Consider the following 15345-nt stretch of genomic DNA (forward strand, 5'->3'; position numbering starts at 1 on the left):
TGATTCTGGGCTGTGGTGAATGCGATTGATTGAATGTGCATCCCCTCTTGCACACATTCATTCAGTGTTCATCTTTGGTGGGTAACAAGCTTCCCTGATAGCTCAGTCGGTAAAGAATCTGTCTGCAATGCAGGAGACACAGGTTCGATTCCTGGGTGAGCAAGATCGCCTGGAGAAGGAAATGGCAACCCACTCCAGTATTCTTGCTTGGAAAATCCCATGGACAGAGGAGCTTGGCGGGCCTCAGTCCACGGCATCGCAGGAGGCATTGCAGGAGTCGGATGCAAGTTAGTGACTAAACCACAACCACCATAAGTTGTGCATGTTTTTTAAGATTTACTTGTTTATTTTTGGCTGTGCTGCGTCTTCATTGCTTTTTGTGGGCTTTTCTCTAGTTGGAGTGAGCAGGGGCTACTCTTCGTTGGGGTTCGTGGGCTTCTCACGGTGGTGGTGTCTCATGTGGAGCGCAGGCTCTGGGCGCGTGAGCTTCAGCAGTTGCAGCACGTGGGCTCAGCAGTTGCCATCTCCCGGGATCTGGAGCACAGGCTCAGCAGTTGTGGCACACGGGCTCAGCTGCCCACAGCAAGTGGGATCTTCCCAGACCAGGGATGGAACCCGTGTCCCCTGCATTGGCGGGCAGATTGTTATCCGCTCTTCCATCAGGGGAGTCCCTAAGTTGTGTCCCATCTTCACACAAGACGATTCGCTTCAAAGCTTGTGCCAATAAGTAGTCTTCCCGTGGGCTCTTTATCATGAAATGATCTCGTAACAGACTTCGCTCATTGTTGCTGAATTTGAGCCTTGTGTGGGGGAGTTAAGGAGGAAGCAGGGTGCCGGACCCTGGGGAGTGCTTGGGTTTAGAGCTTGGTAGTCCTGGACTGCAATCCCAGCACCTCTGCTAAGCAGTCATGTGACTGTAGGTGAGTTAGTGTTTCTGAGCCTCAGTTTGCTCATCTATATAATGGGTGCTAGTTAAGTTAGATGATAAAGGGTGTATTAATGAAACTCCTAGCCCCACACCCGACGTGCAATCGTACATGACAATTACAGAGGATGCACGCGTGGGCTTTGGTCTGAATCCTAGCCTGTCAGTTAACAGCTGCATGCTCTAGGCCCATTTACGTAACTTCTCTGAGCCTCAGTTTCCACATTGGAAGGTCTGATGCTGAAGCTGAAGCTCCAATACTTTGGCCACCTGATGCGAAAAGCCAACTCATTGGAAAAGACCCTCATGCTGGGAAAGATTGAAGGCCGGAGGAGAAGGGGGCGACAGAGGGTGAGATGGTTGGATGGCATCACTGACTCAGTGGACATGAGTTTGGGAGGGAGATGAGAAGATGCTGGTCAAGAAACAAGGGTGCCAGACAGGGAGGGATAAAGAAGAGTCTGGAGAGGGGATCAGTGGCCAGATGGTGCCCTTGAAGGAATCGGAGGACAGGCCACAGAAGTCCGCATGGTGAGGTCTCCAGGCAGGGGCGGGCACAGTCCAGCTTGCACTGCAGACCAGCTGCTGCAGACCCCTGAGCACGGGACAAACTGGAGGAATGACGTGGTGTATGGGTATCAGGTCAGGGAGGTATTTGGGGCACTAGAGGCAGGAGGCACGCTTCGGAGGCAGCACTTGCTGTGTGGACGTGCCTCTGAGGAAGGTTCACGAGACTCAGGCTGCCGACGGGAGGAAAGGAAGCTTCTATTATTCATGAAAGCTGGCTCCGTAATAGCCTGCAGCCTGGCAGTCATCGGGGAGGCACTGATCACCCTCATTTAATTTCTCAGAAGTGCTCTTATACTAGGGAACACGCCATCTCAGCCCGTGGGCCACGAACCGGGCCAGTTTGTGATCACTCAGCCCTGGTGATGACTTACCCGACAACAGGGTCTCTGCCACTCTGGACGGTGAGGGTTAAGGAGGGGGAGACCAGGGGTCCAGGGTCGAGGGAAACTGACTTCTGGAATGACCCAGCTTTCACCTGTGTAGTAGACAGGTTTCCCTCTAGAAGGGCAATGACAAGGGTGGAGGTGATGTAGGGGAGGGGTCTGGAAAGGAGGATGGCAGACTTGGAGGAGGCCTGGGGACAGGTGAGAGCAGTGGGGTTGGGAGGAGGGAGCAGGGCTGGGCCAGGAGCCTACCCACCCAGTACGGAAGCCTGGCTATCAGGGTACCTCCGTGCCCCTGGGGCCGGTGGGCCATCTAGGGAGCCTCATGAGCTAAGTGTGACCGGAAGTGACCTCAGTACCACAGGGCCTGGCCTCCTGGCCTGGGACAAAGTCCTCCCCGTGCAGGACACGACTGGCCACTGCCATCACTGGCACAGTGGGGAGTGTCCCTGACTGTCCGCACAAACAGATGATTCTCTGGACGGTGAGGTCAGGGAGCCACTGCTCTGGTCTTCGAATGACCTGAGCCAAAGCTCTGCCCAGGGGTCTCGGGGCAGGCTTGCTCAGGCAGGCACCCGTGGGACAATGCCCCTTATCCAAATGCAGAGGGCCGGCTTTAGATCTCTGGTCTGACATTCCCAGCGGGGTCACCTTTCCCTGTGCCTCAGTTTCCCCATCTGTAGAGTGGGGATTAGGAAGGATCTCACAGTACTATTGTAAGGACCCCAGGTGCTCAGAACAGGAAGAGGCAGAGAGTGAGAGCTGGAAACCGACGCTATGCTGATTCTCTTCTCCACCTCCTGTGGGAGCCATGCCTGGGCCAGGTCCCAGCCTGGGGTTTCGGCGTGGGCCCGGAGCCCATTCTTCTTCTGCTTGCCCAGGGAGATGGGCTCATGGGCAGTCTCCCCCCATTGCACTGGCTGGTGGGGGTGCAGCTTTCACCACCGGCTGTCACCTGGTAGAAATCTATGTTCAGCGGCAGCTGCGGAAAGAGGTGGATCATCCTTGCAGACTTTTCTGATCTAAAACACACTGAACAACATCTTCCAACTCAGCTGTTCTGGAAGCTTTGGACTGGGGCTCTGGGGTCTGATGCACCAAGGAAAATGATACAGTCCCTGCTCCTTCATCTGTCTCCTGTTGGTTCTCAGCTGGCCCAGAACCTAGAGCGGGGCAGGTGGGCTTAAACAGCCCCAAGCCACCCACAGGGCCACTCCCGGTGCCCCTCCTGCTGGTGACGGCCCCTCCAGTTCTCTCTCCTTCCTGCTTCCCTCTCTTGCTCTCCTGACCTTCCCGTGTGCCCTCTCTCTACCGCGTGGGTCCTGCCGGCTTGTGCTCGGGGGGTTGTCCCCTGCTTTCTTCCACCTCCCTTGACTCATGCATCTCATAGTCCAGCTCCCTGAGACGGTGCTGACTGGGGGAACCATGTCCATGCGGAAGGAAGCCTCTTGGGCTAGGGGTTTGGGGAGAGATGCCACATGGGGTCATCAGGGAGTCCAGGGGCTCAGGGGCCACCCTTGGTCCAATCGCCTGCGCTGGGGGCAGCAGGTCATGGGCAGGGCACAGTGACTTGTGGGTAAAGCGCCTTTAGGAAGGGACACAGAGCATGGCAAAGACTGGGTGGGGCTGGAGTCCATGTGGTGAGGCGAGCAGATGGGCACTGATGAATGAGGGCAGCAAGCCTCAGGCACCAAGAGCATGGTGACAGGGGCAGCTGGGGGCTTCCTGCCAAGAGCCACCAAAGGCGTGGGAAGGGGTGGTGTTGACTATGGGGACAAGAAGGTCTTGGAGAGCCTGGGCTGCAGAGCTGGGAGTGCCCACCAGTTGTGCTGGCTGGCTTCTCAACACATGGGTGCTGTGTTCCCAGACGCCTTTGCAGTTGGATGGAGTCACGTGACCACCTCTGGCCAATGAGCAGGACTGGTGGTGACACGTGTCCCTTCTGAGCCAAACCCTAGGTTGAGCAGTGTGACTTGCCTGGCTGTCTCTCTCCTCTCATTCAAAGCAGTGAATTTTTCAGCTCTGGGTTCAGATTTCAGTGGCTTAGGAGGCACAGCTACCCTGGGAGAAGGGTCCAGAAAGAAAGGCTGGAGGCTGACATCTCCCTGCCCCCTGGATCCCAGGGCTTCTGACACAGGCCCAGGCTGAGGCTGGTTCAGGAACGTTGGTGCCAGTGGCAGACACCAAGGCTGCCATGGAAAATGGGACTGGACTTGGCTTGGGGCTTTGGGGTGGACAGCTCCTTAGAATCTGGGACCACCGAGGCTCAAGAGGTGGGCGTGAGCTCCGGGGCACAGGGGCTGGCCTTGTAAACCTCCAGTACCCAGGACAGTGCCAGCCATAGATGGGGGCTCAGTGCATGCTCTGAGTGACCCTACACACTGGGCACCAAATGGCACTCCACTAGGCAGAATGACAGGTCCCGAGTCCACTAAGGGGTCCAGTCTGTACGGTCAGGGCAGCAGAAGCGTCTAATCTAGGTTTGTGCTGTCTAATTGGAAGCTGCTAGTCACGTGCAGCTGCTTAAACTCAACTCTAACGAAGACCTAACTCCCTAGTCACACCAGTCACACTTCAAATGCCAGCAGCTGTCGTACTGGACAGAGTGGGCACAGAACGTTTTTCAGAAAGTCTGTTGGGTTGGGCTGCTCTGAAAGCACTGATACCTGGGAAAGCTTCGGGCTCCAGTCTCGTTACCAAATACTCCAGTGACATCCTGGGTCACAGAGCACTGCTGTAAAACTGCCAGCCCCCTCGGAGGGAAAATGTCAGTAAGCAGACAAGAAGAATGTGCTAGAGAACTCTATTCAACATCCTGTGATAAACCATGATGGAAAAGAATGTGGAAAAGAATGTACATATGATTATAACTGAATCACTTCGCTGCATAGCAGAAATTAACACCACATTATAAATCAGCTAAAAAAAATCCTAAAGGCAATCAATCCTGACTATTCATTGGAAGGACTGATGCTGAAGCTAAAGTTCCAATATTTTGGCCACCTGATGCGAAGAGAAGACTCACTGGAAAAGATCCTGATGGTGGAAAAGATTGAAGGCAGGAGGAGAAGGGGACAACAGAGGATGAGGTGGTTGGATGGCATCACTGACTCAATGGACATGAGTTTGAGCAAACACCGGGAGATGGTGAAGGGCAGGGAAGCCTGCTGTGCTGTGGTCCATGGAGTTTCAAAGAGTCGGACACGACTGAGCAACTCAACAACAATAAATTAATCATACTTCAATAAAATGAATTCTTAAAAATAACAAAATTAAAAGAAGAGAGAAAATACAAAACATCCCCAAATAAAAGTGAGAATTTGATTTGGGGGAAGAAAGAAAAAGAGAAGAATGTGTTGACATACAGGCAGGCATGGTGACCTCTGGGTACGGGTGGGGAATTCCTGGAATCAGCAGAGGGCCTGTCTGAGAGTTTGAGTAAACCCTGGGAATTGGCGACGGACAGGGAGACCTGGCGTGCTGCAGTCCATGGGGTCACAAAGAATCAGACATGACTGAGCAACTGAACTGAACTGGACTGGACTGTCTGAGGTGCGAACTTCAGAGCTGAACTGAGGGGGAGAGTGGGGCTCCACCTGGAGAAGAAACAGCAGTCCCTGGCCCTGGGAGGGAGGAGAGTGTGTGTAAAAGCTCAGGGCTTGTGCCGAAGGAAGGCGGCATAGCTGTGACTTACGGGAGGGGGCAGAGTGCCTGCTGTAGAAAGTGCTGTTGGGACGTTGACGTGATCTGACGGTGGCCGCAAAGCATCAGGTGGGAAATGACCTGCCCCCAGGCAAGACTGGGACCACGCAGCTGATTGGGAAGCTGTGTTCACTCAGGTGAGAGGTGAGGGTAGAGGGCCTATGCTCAGGGTGACCACGTATCCGGTTCGCCTGGGACAGGCCAGGTGTACACTGTGTCCCAGGGCCATTGGTAACTAGCACCTTCTAGTCTCGGGCTGTTTTCTGATCTGGATAATTTCGTGAAGGCGTCTGCTGAGATGGAGAGATGCTTCAGGAAGAACCAGGACCTCTGATGGGCTGTCCCTGGTGGGGAGGGAAATGCTTTCATTCCTGACCTGCATCATGAAGTAGATACTAAGGGCACAGTATGTACATGCGGACAGGGTTTGGGGGCTTCGTGAGAGTCATTGCTGTCGTCGCAATAAGATTAGAGATTGCTGTGGATTAAATGTGTCCCCAGATTCATAGTTCAGTTCAGTCGCTCAGTCGTGTCCGACTCTTTGGGACCCCATGAATTGCAGCACGCCAGGCCTCCCTGTCCATCACCAACTCCCGGAGTTCACTCAGACTCACGTCCATCAAGTCGGTGATGCCATCCAGCCATCTCATCCTCTGTCGTCGCCTTCTCCTCCTGCCTCCAATCCCTCCCAGCATCAGAGTCTTTTCCAATGACTCAACTCTTCGCATGAGGTGGCCAAAGTACTGGAGTTTCAGCTTTAGCATCATTCCTTCCAAAGAAAACCCAGGGCTGATCTCCTTTAGAATGGACTGGTTGGATCTCCTTGCAGTCCAAGGGGCTCTCAAGAGTCTTCTCCAACACCACAGTTCAAAAGCATCAATTTTTCGGTGCTCAGCTTTCTTCACGGTCCAACTTTCACATCCATACATGCATAACCGATGCCCTAATCCCTCATGTGACGCAGTAGGAGGGGACCTCTGGGAGGTAATCAGGTCGCGAGGGTAAAGCCCATAACAAGGGGGTCAGTGCCCTTGTAAGAAGCTAGCTAGGTCAGAAGAGAGATGCTCTCTGTCTGCCAGGTGAGGACACTGCCCACACATCTGAGAGCAGGAAGGGGCTTCTTGCCGGGACCGGGCCCAACCAGCACTCCGACCTTGGGGCTTCAGGCTCCAGCACTAAGAGAACGTGGCATCTTGTTGTCTGAGGCTCCAGTCTACGGCTTGTGTTAGAGCAGCCTGAGCAAACGGAGGTGGAGGCTACAGACTGTTTCATCCCAAGGCACCAGCTGCTAACCTGCTGGGCAGGCACCCGTCCTTTCCTTAGCCACGAGCTCCAGGGCCACAGCCAACAGCCTGCTTGTGGATCCCAGGATGCCATCTCCAGCCCTGTGTGCGCTCCTGTCCCTTCGTTGGCCTCCAGGAATATGTCCTCATCTGGCAAGACTTAAGTTTGGCAGCGCCTTCTCAGAAAGCCTCCACTGACCTCTGGGGCATTTATGGGGCTTCCTTTGGGGACCTTCTCCAAAGGGTCAGTCTTATCATGGTCTGTGTGCTGTCTGTCTGCCCGGCCTGGCAGTGGCGGGCATCAGCATCTCTCCCGTCAGCACTTTGGCCTGGGTGAGGGGCTCAGCACCCCAGCTCGAGGGGCTGCCTCTGCCAGGGCTGTCCTCGGGTCATCCCGGGGCCGACACAGGGTCTGTCCCACCCCCGGCTCTGTGCCCGCTTCCAGGATGACCGCTTTTAGCGGATGCCCTCACCAGGTGCTGGCGGCAGAAGGGGGCCTGTGGCTGGAAGTGACAGGCATTTATAAGAAGCGGCTTTTCACGTTCACAAGTTGTAATACATCATCCTTTATTTTTTCCAGGCCCCCCTGGCCTGACAAGACGTTCACTAGTGAGAAAATAGGGGTTTCCAGCGGCTTGGGCTCAGCTCACGACGTGGAGGGAAGCATATACTAGGTGCTCAGAAACCCCCTCCCTGGCCAAGCCGCGCTGGTGAGAAGCCAGGTGCACAGCAGGACTACAGGGGGCTGAATCACGCGGACTGAACATGGGAACGTCCAGGACGCAGAGGAAGACGCGGCAGCACGAAGGCGGGGCCCACTCTCTGGGGACACCTGCGCCGTGTTTCATAGGCCCCTCGAAGCGGTGCACCACCGTTCAGGCGCCCCACCCCACCCGCACGGCCGGCAGGTGCCCCTGCCTACTCTGCCGGTCTAGGCAGCATCTCCCACCCCGTCGTCCCGGAGGGTGTGGGTGTCGCTGGTCTCAGGACCGGACACCAGCCTTCCCTTCCTTGGGGGTGTTTTACGGGGCGGGGGTGCAAAGTGGGATACCACCAGCCACATGATGAGGAGGACGCGCTGCAAGCTGCGGCAAGCGTTATCCGGGACCGTGGGAACCCTTGATTCGGGGGCTTTGGCCATCAGGTGAGGATGTTTTCTGCAAGACTTGGAAAATGACAGCGAGAAACGCAGTGTGGCCGTGCTTTAGGCGTCCTTACAAACCGTGGTAGGGGGGTGTGTGGGCGGGGGGTGGGGTCTGCCTCGCGGGGTGCCTGTGTGACAGGCCGAAAAGCAAAAGAGAAATGCACAGAGGAAACAGACAGGGAACACACACAGCCTGAAAGCACACAGATGCGAAGGTGGGGAATAAGGCTGGGGCGCGCCCTTTCAGCGGGGCCATAAAATTAAACTCTTTATATATGTCGTCTTTGTGTTTAAGTAGGCTCTACTCTTTAACAAAATAAAAACTTCTGTGTTAACTTTAAAGATATCATTTAGGCATCTAAGGGATGGCCTGCAAGAGGAAAGCAGCGCACGGAGGGCCCCGGCAGAAGGTGCGCCTTCGGGTTGAAGGTCCTCCCTAAACACAGATTCATCACGAAGGCTGCAAAAATCGACCGCCACGCTTCCGACAGCCCCAGGGAGGCCCAGGGCGGGGGACGGGGGCTTGCATGCCAGGCCGTGCCTCCCAGGCTGAGCAGGGAAGTGGGGCCCCGGATACCAGGAGCCAGGTGCCCAGCCACCGGAACCCACCAGTGCCCGCCACTGGTTAAGCCTCCTCGGGCGTCCACTCCCGCCCTCTGTGCACCCCGGGGGCCCAGCGCAGAGAGGGCACTGCAGGGAGGTGGGAGGGTGGGCTGCGTGCGTCTAAGTGGTCCTGCATCTCTGGGCAGCAACCTCGCCGCATCCTCCTTCCTGATGGCAAGCGGCAGCGGGGAAGGACAGTGCAAAGCCAGGGGTCTGGGCTGCAAACTAAGCGCGGGAGTGGTGCTGGCAGAAACCAGAAACGGGGGCTTTACCTGCTCTGGGAGCTCCTCCCACCCCCAGCCCCCACCAACCGGCCCTCCCCAGGCTCCCACCGCCGCCCGCCTGCCGTGGACACAGAGAAGCCGGAGCCGAGTGCAACAAGAGGGGGTCTGGTGGTTCCCACAGGCGCGCCCGTGGTCAGGGTCCCCCAACCCCCCGGCAGCGTCAGAACAGCAGGGCTTTCTTCTTGAGGTCATTCCTCTTCCAGAGGGCCAGGCGGTCGAACTCTTCCACGCTCATCCCAAACACTTCCCGGAACTCCTCGGGTGACAGGTGTCTCTGCAAATGAAAAGGGAAACCCAGAGCGGGGCAGTGAGCAACCTGGCCAAGCGCCCCCGGAAGCGGGGCCTCCAGAGAGAATGGGAGTCTCCCTGGGTGCGTTTGGTTCCCCATCTTCCCTCTGCACCCCCGGAGGCAGGACCTGCAGAGAGGATGGGGGGATCTCCCTGGGTGCGCCTGGCTCCCCAGCTTCCCTCTGCATCCCCACCAGGCTGCTCTGCAGTGGACAGAAGCTGGCCCAGAGGAAAGAGAGATGGTTAGGGGACCCACGGTGAGCAGCTGCCAAGCAGGGGCCAGAGCCCTGACTCCTGACACCAGCAGAAGCATCTCCCACCGCAGACCGAGTGCAAATCAGGCCTGGAAATGGCGGGCAGTGTGCACACGTGGTCACGTGTACCGTTTCATTTCCTTTTCACGGCTGCTGTGTGAGCAGGAAGTGTCCCCATTGCTCGCACGAGGACACGGAGGCAGACAGGCCCAGGCCTCACTTCAAATCCTCCCTCTCCCCAGCCCACCTCTGCTGTGTGGCCCCGAGCGAGCTTCTTGCCTCTCTGAGCCCCAGCTAGCCCTCCTGGAGTCTCAGCCTGCTCATGTGTAAACGGGGTCACCCTGGCACCCCCCGGAGTTGCGGGGTGAACAGGTCAGCGCAGGTCAGCCCCCAGGGCTGAGCCCGGCCCTGGGCAGCGACAGTGAGCTCCGGGCACAGTTATTACGATCTGAGACAAAGCCACCTCTGCAGCCGCCTGACACCACCTGAATTCTAGACTCTTCCTTGCGAGTGTCTGCTTCCTTCGCCCCTATGTCTGTCTTCCTCAGCCGGTGCTGAGTAACTTCTTGTCCTTCAAGACCCAGCTCAGGTGGGCACGGCACCCTCTCCTGGGGGGCTTCCCAGGAGTGAGGCCGGCCCTCCCCACTGCCTGGGAGGAGCTGGGGAGAAGACGGAAAGGGGGGCGGGCAGCCTGCAGCAGGGCCAGCTCCGGCCCCAGAGGGCCTGGTTTAAAACCCCCTCCCGCCCCCATGTAAGAAGTGTGGCTTCCACGTGGCCGCATGGAAACCAGCCTGGCCATTCCTCTGCACGCCTAGCAGAATCACCTCAAGACCAAGCAGATCCCCAAAGACCAAAACCGGGGACTCACACGGCTACCTTCACACCCGTGTTCACAGCAGATTATCCACACCGGTCCAAAGCGCAAGCAACCCAAGTGCCTACTGAAGGACCAAGGGGTACACAAGATGAGGTCGATTCAGACTCTGGAACATGATTGGTGAGCACTCAGTAGCGTCTGACGCTTTGCGACTCCACGGACTGGAGCCTGCCAGGCTTCTCTGTCCATGGGGATTCTCCAGGTGAGAATCGGAGTGGGTAGTCATGCCCTCCTCCAGGGGATCTTCCCAACCCAGGGATCAAAAACCTGGTCCCCTGCACCTGCTGCCAGAGGGTTCTTGGCAGGCGGGTTCTTCACCTCTAATGCCATCGGGAACATGATTCATCCAGAAAAAGTCGTGACACTCTGACCTTCGCTACAACATGGATGGGCGAGGAAACAAGCTAAGTGAGTCCATCTGTAGGAAACATCCAGAGTGGGGAACACCCTCAGGGACCACAACCAGCTCAGTCATTGCCGGGAGCTGGGAGACGAGGGGGCTGGGGAAGAGCTGGTTGGTGGGCATGCGGTTTCCTCCTGGACCCAACAACCGCGTTCTGGAATTCCAGAGGTAGTGGAGGTCACACAACGTTGAGAATGCACTAAAGGCAGTCAGCCGCACACTTTAAAATGGCTGCAGTTGTGAATTTTATCATTTAAAACCTAGTTCCTGCCAGAAAAAAAAGGATGCTTTCTTGAATTTAAAACACACGCCCTACTAAAGGTTACTGTGATGATCGAGAGAGAAAATGGTGTGAAGACACGTGGGGAACTATGGAAAGCAGAAACAGCCATCACCGCCACGCACATCTCTCACAGAAATCACAGCCCTGTGTGACTTGCCCTGGGTTTTGGAGCCCGGTCACTGGCATGATATGGGGGAGGAGACTCAAGGGACGCCTTTATGCTGAGTCACAGAAAGTGTGAGTCTCTCTGCCGTGTCCGACTTTTTGGGACCCCCATGGACGGTAGCCCGCCAGGCTCCTCAGTCCCTGGGATTCTCCAGGCAAGGATACTAGAGTGGCTAGCCATTTCTTCCTCCAGGGAATCCTGCTGACCCAGGGATGGAACCCACATCTCCTTCGCTGCAGGTGGAGTCTTTACCGTCTGAGCCACCAGGGAAGCTCTAAAGTCCCTCTTAACTGAACCTAGGCCTGGAGTCCTCAGAACTGGCACACACAAGCGGACGCACACAGACACACCAACACACGCAGGGACACACACATCCCATCCAGCTAGCCTCGGCTGGGGAGGGGCCGCCCACTGCCTGCTGCCATCTCAGACCTGCAGACAGGAACAGGGTCAGAAAAACGCTCATACCCACGGTGCTGAGCCCAGGGTCTCCTGACCAGCTGGGGAACCCACAGCTCAGCCCACGGAGACTCAGAACCGTCATTCCAGAGAGCAGCACCAGCTTCCAGGGGCCACGTCATGACTTTCCCTGTGACTGTGGGACCAGCAAGATGCCAGAGAGGAAGGATCAGGGAAAGCCGTGTCTCCTCCCACTGGGCTTGTGTCTAGTGGGTGCTTGACGCAGAGTCCCAAGGCCCCGGGGGGTGGGGGGGGGAGGCCAGGGGAGGGGGCGGGGTGGTTAACAGGAGCGCAAGGGGGTCAGAGAAAGATCAGAAGCCTGAGCGGGATGCTGGTCCCCAGGGCACAGCCCCGGGGAGGTGGGGGTGAGGGGGAAAGGGCCCCGAGGTGGCGGTGGACAGGGATCCTGGGCAGAAGTTTGGAGTGGGCTCACAGGGTGGTGCCCAGTGCCCTTGCAGCCTATGGTCTCCTGTTTTAGGGCCCTTGGGTGGGTCCGGGGTTGGGTCTTCCAGGTGATGACACGTGGGAGGGAGGAGAGGGGAGGGGGAACTACAGGGGTCGCGGTGTTCTGAGCTGAGAAGGGGAGAAGGGTGCAATGAGGGTGGCCCCGTGTTCCCCACCTGGGGGCCTCCCGCTAGTACAGGGGGCAGTGGCAGGGCCTGTGGGCACTGCAGGACCCAAGCAGCTTGTCCCTCACTCCTGGCTATAGCTGTGGGGTCAGTAGTGCAGTCTTACTGCCCCCAGCTGGCCTCACTGCCTCCCAGAGGAGAAGGGCTTGAGGCGCCCTGCTCCTGGCAGCCAGCCACTGGCACTGAAGGTAATCCCACTCACAGCAGAGTCAGGACCCCCGTTCTGGGCTCCTCCTCAGCTGCCTGCCAGTGCAGGAGATAGGAGAGATACGGGTTCGATCCCTGGGTCAGGCAAATCCTGTAGAGGTGGGCATGGCAACCCGCTGCAGTAGTCTTGCCTGGAGAATCCCATGGACAGAGGAGCCTGGAGGCTGCAGTCCCTAGGGTGGCAGGGGGGACATGACTGAAGCGACTCAGCTCACGCACTGCCTGCCATAGAGCACAGCTGGCCCCAGAGGCTTTCCCCCAGCCCAACTCTCCCGGTCGCTGGCTCCCGAAGGCTCCCTGGAGGAGGCAGGCCTCCCCCACCCCAGGTACCCACCAAGGCCAGGCTTGGCCAAGCTCCCGCCTAAGCCGGCAGGAAGGAAGCCTGGGGCACAGCACTTGGGCAGAGGGACATTCTGGGATGGCACTCTCTTCTGGGGGTGCCCCGTCTCCCCCAGGAGCACCCCTGGGAAGGAGGCATGGGAGGGGTCACACATGCTCAGCTGGGGGTTGGCCTGTTGGTCACTGTCCAGGATGGGATTGTGCAAAGGCCTTGGGCCCAGGAGCCAGACTCACGGGAACCCCGTCCCAGCTCCAGGCCTGCCAAGCTCCAGGCCTGCCCAGCTGTGCAGAGCGGCACGACCTCAGCTGCAATGTCTGTAAAATGAGGATTATCTGTGCCTTCACCCCATTCTTCCTCTGCCTGGAATGCCGGCCCCTCCTGGTCCACCCGGGTAACCCCCCTGACCCCCTCCAAGTTCCCAGACCTGAGTCTGAGTCTGAGCTCCTCCAGAAAGCCTCTCCTGACTGTACCGTCACCGCAGGCTCCCGGGTCCTCAAGCCTCCTCCTTCCCCATGGTGTGGATACCCACACCACAGCCAGTTTCAAGCTTCCAGGAGATGCTACTGAATGAGTTAGAAAGAGGCGTCCAGGGGACCTAGCTGTAGAATGCGCCTTCCACGCAGATGTGATGGAGGCAACCCACCCCGAGGACACAGACGGTAGTGAAAAGTGTCAGAGGAATTAGGGAGCAGGGGAGATGTCTCTGTCACCTGTGGTTTAAATATAATTTATGAATCTCAAGTACACTTGATGTGCTTTTCAGTAATGGCTGAGTTTAACAACCAGTGTGGAAAATGCTTGAAAATTTAACAACAGGAGTAGCTTCACAGCCACCAATCTGAGCAAACTGTACTCTGGTTCCCTCTGCAAGGAACACCCCAGGGTGGGAAGGGGAACCTGTGTGCCTAGGACCCTGTACAGGCAGCTCCTGGGTGGTGGGGTGACCGGAGAGCTGGGAGAGCTGGAGACGGCTCTCTCCTCCCTCACTTGTGGGGCATCAGGTGCCGGGACGCAGAGATAAACCAGACCGGGCACCACCCCCCCACAGCGGTCTCGCACCTGCCAGGGAGGAGGGTCAGAGAGCAGTGAAGCCATCTAAGGGCCGCAGATCTGGAGGCCTGATGCCCCGTGAAGCGTCAGGGAGGCTCCCACCAGCATCTCACGGCCACAGGTAGTTTTCTGACTTCACCTTGAGAAATGGAGTATTCCTGCCGTATCAGTGCACAAGGCTGTCACAGTCCATCTGCGATTCTGGCCCTCTGAAGGTGAGCTTCTGAGCCCTAAGGGCACTCAGGAAGGAAAACAATACCTGCCATCCAACAGCCATCAGGCTGCAGTCACTCCCTGCAGTGAGCACAGAGGAACTCGGGAAGTCAAAACTGGCAGGATTCTGGCCCCCAGAGCAGAGATGCACGTGGAAGGAAAGACTTCCGTGAACCCAGACTCTTCGCCTTCCCATACATAGAAAAGGGCTGAACTCCTTAGCTTAAGATTTCTGCTGCGTGCTGAACTGCTTCAGTCGTGTCTGACTCTTTGTGACCCTGGGGACCGTAGCCCACCAGGCTCCTCCCTGTCCATGGGATTCTCCGGGCAAGAATATTGGAGTGGGTTGCCATTTCCTCCTCCAAGGGATCCTCCCCATCCAGGGACCGAACCCACGTCTCTCACATCTCCCGCTTTGGCAGGCAGGTTCGGTATCACTAGAGCCCCTCATCCTCTGTTGCAAAACTTCCATATAACTTGACTCCTCCCCTCCTCCTTGGAGCCATTCTCTCAGGGCTACTTGAGATGCTGTCTCCCGGGCTTGAAGTCCTAAAAATCCTCACTGAACAAAACATAATTCTCCACGTTTAGGTTGTGACTACTGTTTTTAAGTCGACAACCTTGTAACCAGCTCTGCTGGCAAGAGCTCCCCGGAGACAGGGCTCAGTAAGGACTGAGAGGGAATATTTCCTGCCGTATCAGTTAACAAGGATGTCCCAGTCATATCAGAGATTGCAGCCCTGGCTATGAGCTGCTGAGCCCTAAGGGAATTCAGGAAGGAGAAGAATACTTGCTATCTAAGACCCATCACACTGCAGCCATTCCCGACGGTGAGCCCGGAGGAAAGGAAGCTCAGGATATGAAAACAGGTCCTGGTGCCAGACAGGTGAAGCGTGTATGAAAGGAATGATTTCAGCAGGTCCAGACTCTTGCATCTTCCCTCACACAGAGAAGCGCTAAATTCCTCGAGATATCTGGTTTTCCGTAATTAACAATAATCTTTCGATGTCCAGATCACCAGCCCCTTGTCACAAACTTCTTTATAACCTGGATTCCCGCCCCACCTCAGCTCTCTCAAGGTCACTTGAGATGCTGTCTCCTGATCTTGAAGTCCTGAAATTTCCCACTGAATTAAACATAACTCTCGACTTTCAGGTTGTGACTGTCTTTTAAGTCAACAAGCTTGTAACCGGCTCCATCAGCCAGGGCTCCCTCGAGACAGGACTCGGTAATAAAGAACCTCTGCTCACAGCAAGAGCTCATCGAGGGACCATCTGTGCCA

At 56.7% G+C, this 15345-nt stretch overlaps 1 protein-coding gene across 13 annotated transcripts in view; it reads right to left on the bottom strand.

The window, feature by feature from the left end:
- Positions 1-7413: 7413 nt before the first annotated feature.
- The window catches only part of ABLIM2 (actin binding LIM protein family member 2), a 171397-nt gene continuing 163465 nt past the window's right edge, over positions 7414-15345 (bottom strand). For 11 of the 13 annotated variants that reach the window (XM_052641650.1, XM_052641652.1, XM_052641660.1 and 8 more), the window contains one exon: positions 7414-9168. In XM_052641650.1, coding sequence (XP_052497610.1) covers positions 9055-9168 — 114 coding nt within the window. In that variant the 3' untranslated portion in view covers positions 7414-9054. The remainder of the gene's footprint in view (positions 9169-15345) is intronic. The other 2 variants (XR_008199584.1, XR_008199585.1) reach the window with 1 other exon arrangement.

The sequence above is a fragment of the Budorcas taxicolor genome, chromosome 6, assembly GCF_023091745.1.
Source record: "Budorcas taxicolor isolate Tak-1 chromosome 6, Takin1.1, whole genome shotgun sequence".
NCBI lineage: Eukaryota > Metazoa > Chordata > Mammalia > Artiodactyla > Bovidae > Budorcas > Budorcas taxicolor.